Raw genomic sequence first — 9,670 nt, forward strand, 5'->3', positions numbered from 1 at the left:
ATGCAAACGCGCACCCAGCAAATGTTCCGCGCACTACCGGCTACCCCCGCGAAATGTACCTAATAGTAATACGGGCCCACGCCCTATGAGTGGTGTGAGTCACTTCGTCCCGCGACATTTACTTCTAACCGGTCACGATTGGACTAAATTTGGAAATCCACCCCCCACAAATTATTTTAAATCGTGCGACGTTAATATAAATGACTGTGAGATATATGACTATTACGATAACTCCTACGACTACTATACACCCGATTATTACGATTACGATACGACCTACAACGATTACTCTAACTACTATGAAACTGAACCACAGCCAGACTTGTCTTATGAGTTGCCGGTATTGACAGAGCCTTCAGAGCCTCAGCCAGGCCCTAGCTCAAGTTATCACGAGGATTTTTGGGAGGATGCAATTATAAAAAAGCCAAAATAGAAATTAACCTTCAAACACAGCGATGCCTACCTTATATTCACATAGAGAACCTCCCTTTGAATCTTTTAATCGATACAGGGGCTAACATATCACTTTTAAACTCCGAAGCTATTCAAAAATACTATCCCCATGTATCATTAACATACGAACCTTTTGGGATACATAATATTCAAGGTTCTGTAAGAAACGAACATTCAATCTTAATACCTAGTTTTAATAAGTTGAAAACCCCTGAAGATGTAAAATTTTATGTGTATAAATTTCATGATCACTTTGATGGGTTGGTAGGGTTAGACACCCTCACCCAATGGAAGGCTCGAATAGATCTTAAAGAGCAAATATTATGTACAAAAAATGCTAGCAACCCCATCAAATGATTGAATTCCCGTAACGTAAATCTTTATGAAGGTATAATTCCCGCTAACACTAGAAAATTAATTCGTATGCCTCTTAACACCACTGACGGTGACGTCATAGTAGAGGAGCAACTTATATGTAATTGCATCATCCATGAATGCCTTACTACAGTCAAAAATAATCGTGGTTTAGTGGAGGTTGAAAACCCTACTCATAATGACATCGTCTTTTCATTAGATAACCCCGTGCAAGCCTCTCTATTTAACGTTGAGGGCGTTTACACAAGCCCGCCTAGCCCGCGAGTGCAGGAAGTATTGTCAAAATTACGCACTGACCATCTTAATGAGGAGGAAAAGGCTAACTTATTATCTCTTTGTGCCCAATATGCAAGAGAAATATGGCGAGAAGTTAACTTTTACTAATAAAATAAAATATTTCATTAGAACCACAGATGAAATCCCTATTTACACTAAAAGTTATAGATACCCTTTTGTGCACCGGCAAGAAGTAAGTGATCAGATAACTAAGATGCTGGAGCAAGGCATCATCAAGCTTTCAGACTCAGCATGGAGCTCGCCTATTTGGGTAGTCCCAAAGAAAGCCGATGCTTCCGGTAAAAAGAAATGGTGTCTCGTGGTTGACTTTCGTAAATTGAATGAGAAGACTATAGACGACAAATACCCTATCCTCAATATTTCAGATGTCCTTGGTAAGCTTGGGAAATGCCAATATTTCACCACTCTGGATTTGGCATCAGGATTTTACCAGGTAGAAATGGATCCAGAAGATATACCTAAGACCGCTTTTAACGTCGAATACGGACACTTTGAATTTCTTCGTATGCCCATGGGACTGAAGAATTCCCCTTCCACTTTTCAGCGGGTAATGGACAATGTCCTCCGCGGCCTCCAGAACGTTATCTGCTTAGTCTATTTGGATGATATCGTAGTCTTTAGTAATTCCCTTCAGGAGCACATAACAAATCTAGAGAAAGTTTTCCAGAGGCTGCCAGAGTCCAATTTTAAGATAAAGATGGATAAGTCCGAATTTCTCAAACTAAAAACCGAATATCTTGGACATATAATCAGTGGTGAAGGAATTAAGCCTAACCCTGATAAAATAGCGGCCATCCAAAAGTACCCCTTTCCCAGGACTCCGAAGGAGATAAAGCAATTTCTGGGCCTCTTAGGCTATTATCGCAAATTCATTCCCGACTTCGCATGTATTACGAAACCACTCACTAAATGTTTAAAAAAGGGTTGTAAAATCACACTAGACACCGAATATACTAACTGCTTTGAAAAATGTAAGACATTACTGACAAATGACCCTGTAATTAGATACCCAGACTTTACTAAGGAATTTATTTTAACTACGGATGCTTCGAATGTAGCTATAGGAGCTGTCCTCTCTCAAGGACCCATAGGTTCTGATAAACCTATCTTATGCATCTCGTACTCTAAACGAAAGTGAGATGAATTACAGCACCATTGAAAAGGAGCTCCTGGCAATTGTTTGGGCCACAAAATATTTCAGGCCGTATCTTTTTGGGCGCAAATTCAAAATTTACACGGATCATAAACCACTGCAGTTGATTATGAACTTAAAAGAGCCTAACTCCAGATTAACTCGTTGGCGCCTCAAGCTCAGCGAATATGACTATTCGGTTATATATAAAAAGGGCAAATATAACACCAATGCAGATGCCCTCTCTACTTCTTTAGATAATTCATCTACCGTAACTGCACATACGAGCCAAGAACATCCTATACTCGAAGTACCCATTACAGATGAGCCTCTTAATAAATTCAATAGGCAGCTTTGTCTTACTATCGTAGGTGACATTAAACGGAAACCGACTGTTACTAAACCATTTGACACCCACACTCGGACATTCGTACAACTTTCTGAATGTAACATAGAAAAAGATCTTGTTAACGCAATAAAAGGAATACGTAAATCCTAAAGTAAAAACAGCTTTATTAATAACTCCTTCCCTTGGTATGTACGCTATTGTGCCGATATTACAAGATAAGTTTAAAAGCTCTTCCATGAATCTAGTAATGCCCAAAAGAGAAATAATGTTAAGGACTATCTCCACCAACAGGAACTAATTAAACACTACCACGAAGGTAAAACGAACCATCGTGGGATAAATGAGTGTTACTTATCTTTATTATTTTTATTAGTCGCGCGCGCGCAGCCTCCAGTGCCGTGCGTGTTATCGGATGCGAAATTACGTGTCGTAAAAATGTCGTGTACAGTGAAATGTGTTAGCTGTAACATTGTCATTGATGAGCTATTAGCATATCTCAGAGCGAAGTTATCCAGTGTCGATGAAGAGACTCTGGTCAGAATTTGTACAGCAACGTTCTCCAGCGAGGACATTCAAAAGTCCCACCGTTTGCTGTTTGAATCTGTGCCATCAGATGTGCGTAAAATTATTCGGAAAGGAAAAGGAAAAGAAGATCGACTGGTTTATGATATGTTGCACTTTTTAAAAGTGACCGAACCAGATGCCTTGCCGATCTTTGTAGCCCGGAACCTGGAGGAGTTACCGCCAATAACCCTTGACCACTTGGATGTCTCTAAGTTTTTAAAAGTCATAGCAGTTTTACAAGCGGATATTAAGCAAATACAGACTTCGTATGTGACCGTTGAGCAGCTTGAATGCGTGAAAAAAGATTGTCTTAGCTACAAAACTGTATCGCCGCCTTTCTCAGCTGCTAAAGTAAACATGAAGAGAGGTGCATATCGTGACAGTGGACCGGAAGGTTTGTCTCTTTTTGATGAACCGTGTGTTATCAATGACAATAATAATCGCAGCTGCTCAAATGATTATTGTTTGCATTATAGAAGCATCAATAAAGATCAATCAGACGGTAGGAGCCGTGTATCGCTTGATACAAAATTAACAACGCCTTCAAAACCGTTATCTGAGCGCGCTCCGACCGATGAGGCGAACGATGATTCACACTCGCAGCGTAGTATTATCGACCTACCTCAGCTGACAACCGATCCGCTGACTGGCGGCGGGGCGGCGTGTTGCCAACTACTAATGAGACATACGCTCAGGCATCAATGAAGTCGAACAATGAGTGGTCTGTTGTCCGGAAAAAGAAAACTAGATCGAAAAACCGTGTTGAAGGCAAGTCGTAGTTGAAACTGGCGAAATGTTTAGAGCGGCGGTACGAAAGGTTCCCGTCTTTATAACGTTGGCAATCTGATATAGAAAAGTACATTCTTAAGATGACACAGGAGACTGTTCAACTGGAAAAGATTGAAATTAGGCGACGATGTGACAACAAAGCATATAAATTTTTCGTACCTTGTAACAAACTAACGTTATTCCTTGATGAGAAGATATGGCCCGAAGGAATAATTTTTCGTTGTTTCAAAAATTTTAAACTGAAGCGTTATGTAACTTCTGATGAAAAAGGCGGCCCATCAAAATAATTGATATGGATACATACTGGTTTGTTACATTCAACTGTAAGAATGTGAAACGTTCGTTGGATAGTATTCGTGATCTTTGTAAGTCACAACAAATTGTAGCTTTACAAGAAACGTGGTTATTCACTGAGGAATTGCTATTTTTGAATACAATAAATAGCGACTTCAGCTACACTGGAGTATCTGCAATGGACACATCGTAAGGCCCGCTCCGGGGTCGACCCTACGGCGGGGTGGCTCTCCTGTGGGATCGCAAAGTGTCGATAATGTGGTCGTTGTGCAGTGTAATAATCCGCATATATGTGCTATAAAAGTAGTGATAAACGAAAGGTCATTCCTTGTGTTCAGTGTCTATATGCCTACGAACGAGTTGGTAAACTTAGCTGACTTCATGGATATTTTAAGTTCGGTAAGTGCTATAATAGACAGCTGTAGCGTAGACTGTGCTTACATATTATGTGATTATAATGCCCATCCACATGAACAGCTTTATCATGAATTAATAAACTTTTCTACAGAACAGGAATTGTCTTGTGTGGACTTTGACATTCTTGGTATATCTTCTAATACATACACCTATGTCAGTGACATAAACGGTGCTAGGAGGTGGCTTGACCACTATATGGTGACGAAAGCAGCTTTAAAGTCTGTTCAAAATGTTTTTGTTATTTGTGACGTTTTTTGGTCGGATCATTACCCGCTCGTAATAGAATGCAATCTAGATGTCGTTTTACCTTTTAGATGTTCTAATATTTTATCCATATCCATACATACGAGTATAATAAAACTGTAACTGAACATTGTCTGTACATTGAAGATATTTAAGAAAAAATATTGTAAGGGATCTTTTCAGGGTCAATAGAAGCCAAAACAATTTTTTTTGAATTTTTGTCTGTCTGTCTGTCTGTCCGTCTGTCTGTCTGTATGTTTGTACGCGCATCACGCAAAATCTACCGAACGGATCTGAACGAAATTCGGCACAGATATAGTTAGTAACCTGGACTAGAATATAGGCTACTTTTTATCCTGCAATTCTATCCCAAGGGAATGAAATAGGGGGTGCAAGTTTGTATGGAACTTCGTCATTTTTGAATCGATATAAAAAGCTATAAATAATTAATTATCATATTTATTATGATTGAAAAAATAGCATTTTATTGATTAAATTAATTATGCTTTGTTTATTTATTTAGTTCCCGTGGTTTAGATATTTATTTTTTGCCCACCCGATACGAGATGGCGCCTCATGAGAATTTAAGAAATAACACAATTGTAGCCGCTGGCAAAATTTTTAATTAATTATATAATTAAAACTTCTTTTATTCATTGATTTAGTTTCGCCAGCACTTACCGTTTCACCACATCTTTGAGAAGAATTTTTTTTTATGTAGGTAGTTTGACGCGCCCCGCATCGGCGACGGTTGCCATGCTCCTCAAGATTAGCAGGAATAACACACATGTAGTAACGCCAGTACTTACCATTTCACCATTGATTTAGTTCCCGTGGTTTAGATATTTATTTTTTGACCATCCGATACGAGATGGCGCCACGAGAATTTAAGAAATAACGCGATTGTAGCCGCTGGCAAAATTAGATAGTACCGATGCTTGCAGCATCGGTACTTATTCGGTAGAGTTCCTTAATTCACTTTCGGCATCTGGACTGCCCGCGCATACAATTGCTCTAAAAGTAGACATTCCATTTTGTAATGGGACTGCCTTAAAGTGGTGTCGCTTCATAACATTATAATAGAAGCTAAAATTCTTACTGGTTGTGCAGCTGGTGAAATTGTTTTTATACCGCGCATTCCCCTCATTCCCAACAACTTTCCATTTCAAATTAAGCGTGTACAGTTTCCAATGGCTATATGTTTCGCGATGACAATTAACAAATCGCAAGGTCAAACACTTGGAGCAGCCGGAGTCGACCTCAGGACGATTTGCTTCTCACACGGACAGCTCTACGTCGCTTGCTCGCGGGTCACCAGCTGTGACAGTTAATTTGTGATTTGAATTTGTTTGTCTCCAATGGGCAAGACAGCAAATGTTGTAAACAAAGAGATAGGTACTTTAACTTTCGATTATTATAATTTCCTTTTTTTGTCTTTAGAATTTATTCGTTTTTTAACAGCTGCGCTTCCGAGCTTTGCTTTTGTAAGAAAAATAAACTATGTTCTATTCCAGGCATTATTCTTCCCGTGTACGTAAGTTTCATCAAAATCCATCCAATAGAATTTGCGTGATTGAATAGCATCCTCAAACAAGCACTCACGTAGGTACATCAATTTTTTTGCATATTAGCTTCTATTATAATGTTATGAAGCGACACCACTTTAAGGCAGTCCCATTACAAAATGGAATGTCTACTTTTAGAGCAATTGTATGCGCGGGCAGTCCAGATACCGAAAGTGAATTAAGGAACTCTACCGAATAAGCACCGATGCTGCAAGCATCGGTACTATCTAATTTTGCCAACGGCTACAATCGCGTTATTTCTTAAATTCTCGTGGCGCCATCTCGTATCAAATGGTCAAAAATTAAATATCTAAACCACGGGAACTAAATCAATGGTGAAATGGTAAGTACTGGCGTTACTACATGTGTGTTATTCCTGCTAATCTTGAGGAGCATGGCAACCGTCGCCGATGCGGGGCGCGTCAAACCCTACCTACATAAAAAAAAATTCTTCTCAAAGATGTGGTGAAACGGTAAGTGCTGGCGAAACTAAATCAATGAATAAAAGAAGTTTTAATTATATAATTAATTAAAAATTTTTCCAGCGGCTACAATTGTGTTATTTCTTAAATTCTCATGAGGCGCCATCTCGTATCGGGTGGGCAAAAAATAAATATCTAAACCACGGGAACTACATAAATAAACAAAGCATAATTAATTTAATCAATAAAATGCTATTTTTTCAATTATAATAAATATGATAATTAATTTTATTTATAGCTTTTTATATCGATTCAAAAATGACGAAGTTCCATACAAACTTGCACCCCCTATTTCATTCCCTTGAGATAGAATTTCAGGATAAAAAGTAGCCTATATTCTAATCCAGGTTACTAACTATATCTGTGCCGAATTTCGTTCAGATCCGTTCGGCAGATTTTGCGTGATGCGCGTACAAACATACAGACAGACAGACGGACAGACAGACAGACAGACAAAAATTCAAAAAAAATTGTTTTGCCTTCTATTGACCCTAAAAAGATCCCTTACAATATTTTTTCTTAAATATCTTCAATGTACAGACAATGTTCAGTCACAGTTTTATTATATGTATTATATTATATTATTACTAGCTTTTGCCCGCGTCTTCGCCTGCGTTAATTTCGCTTCCATAAAAAGATTGCTTAGATAAAGAGCCTTGCATTGACATAAACTAATATTATGCAAAAAAAAAATAGATGTACCCACGTGAGTGCGTGTTTGAGGATGCTATTCAATCACGCAAATTCTACTGGATGGATTTTGATGAAACTTACGTACCCGGGAAGAATAATGCCTGGAATAGAACATAGTTTATTTTTCCTACAAAAGCAAAGTCCCGGGGCGGAGGTGTTAAAAAACTAATAAATTTTAAAGACAAAAAAAGGAAATCATAATAATAGAGAGTTAAAGTATCTCTTTGTATACAACATTTGCTGTTTTGCCCATTGGAGACATCACAAATAAAACGCGAAACATATAGCCAGCATCCTGCTCCAGCATTTTCTCGACATGACCTTATCTACGCTTCTTACAGGATTCACACCACTAAGATTAAGGCAAAGTCAGTTTTAATGCGCAACTTTGCTGGGCTGGATATTGAAGCGCTGCGTACTGATGCTGCTGGCACTGACTGGGATGCCATATTAGCTGCTGATACCGTGGAATCCAAGGTTGGCCTTCTTAATAGCTCAATTGTTTCTCTTTTTGATCGTCATGCTCCATTCCGTCGTGTAAAAATTAAACGACCTCCTTGTCCGTGGATGACCAGGGGAGTGCGCATGGCCATGGCAAAACGTAATCGAGCGTTCTTAAAATTTAAACGTGATCGTTCTGATGACAATTGGGATATATTTAAGAGGGCACGAAATCTTTGTAATCGTATGGTGAGGTCCGCGAAACGTCGGTATTTCCATGAAAGCATATCGAATTTTTCTCCTGCTGATGTGTGGAAGTTCCTCAAAAGCCAAGGTGTAGGTAAGGGTAATTCCAAGGTATTCAATTCCTCCTTTTCTCTAGATGAGATAAATGATCATTTTACTTCCACTACTTCTCTGGATCCTTCATCTAGGTTGCAAACGATTTCCTATTTAAACTCCTTACCTTCTTTGCTACCTGACACGTTTTCCTTTTCTACAGTGACCATTGAAGACGTAAAAAAAAATTGTCCTTTCCATAAAAACAAAAGCCATGGGGATCGATGGAATTAATCTCCGCATGATTCTTCTTCTTTTGGACTTCATTCTTCCGGCTCTCACTCACATCATTAACTATTCCCTTAGTTCAGGTGTATTCCCTTCCTTATGGCGGAAGGCATTTGTGATTCCTCTACCTAAAACTAATAATCCTGGTAGCTTAAATCATTATCGTCCTATATCTATTCTTCCATTTTTCTCTAAAATTCTTGAAGCAGCAGTGAATTCTCAACTATCCTCTCTTGTTCTTTCTAATGGACTGCTCAGTGAATTTCAATCGGGATTCCGCCCGGGACACAGCACGGGTACTGCGTTGTTGAAGGTGACTGAGGACATCAGAAATGGCATGGAGCACGGCAAGGTGACCATCCTTGTACTTATTGATTTCTCCAATGCTTTTAATACGGTAGATTACGATGTTCTCCTTGCTTTACTTGCTCGCCTTAATCTCTCTCCAGTGGTCCTCGATTGGTTCGCCTCTTATCTTCGTGGCCGACAGCAAGCAGTCCGTGTTGAGCAAAATATCTCAAGTTGGCGTGACCTTGTTTCTGGCGTTCCCCAAGGTGGCATATTGTCCCCTCTCCTGTTCTCCATCTTCATCAACTCTCTTACTTTACTCCTTTCTTCCTCTTTTCATCTATATGCAGACGACCTGCAACTCTACCACTCATGCGATTGTAAGGGTATTGACTCCTCGGTTGCGCTCATTAACAGGGATCTTAGCATTATTGCAGACTGGTCGACTAAGTACGGAGTAGTTGTAAACCCGGGTAAATGCCAGGCTATAATTATAGGAAGCTCCCGGCAAATTTGTAATATTAATTTCGAGGCTATCAATCCCGTTAAATTTAATGATGCTACGATCCCTTACTGCCCCAGCGTAAAAGACCTTGGACTGCAGATCGATTCAACTTTTAGCTGGGTTCCTCACGTCACTGAGGTCTGCCGTAAAGTAACTGGTATGCTTCGTTCTCTTTATAGACTAAAGAACTTCCTTCCTCTAAGAACCAAAATCTCC

The 9,670-nt window shown here is 39.3% G+C and overlaps 1 protein-coding gene across 1 annotated transcript; it reads left to right on the plus strand.

Moving 5' to 3' along the window:
• The first annotated feature begins 3,041 nt into the window (after positions 1-3,041).
• LOC132904099 (uncharacterized) lies at positions 3,042-3,875 on the plus strand. The gene has a single exon (XM_060954022.1). It carries the CDS (start codon positions 3,042-3,044, stop codon positions 3,873-3,875), a length of 834 nt encoding a protein of 277 aa, XP_060810005.1.
• The last annotated feature ends 5,795 nt before the right edge of the window (positions 3,876-9,670 follow it).

This window comes from Amyelois transitella, chromosome W, assembly GCF_032362555.1.
Source record: "Amyelois transitella isolate CPQ chromosome W, ilAmyTran1.1, whole genome shotgun sequence".
Taxonomy (NCBI): domain Eukaryota; kingdom Metazoa; phylum Arthropoda; class Insecta; order Lepidoptera; family Pyralidae; genus Amyelois; species Amyelois transitella.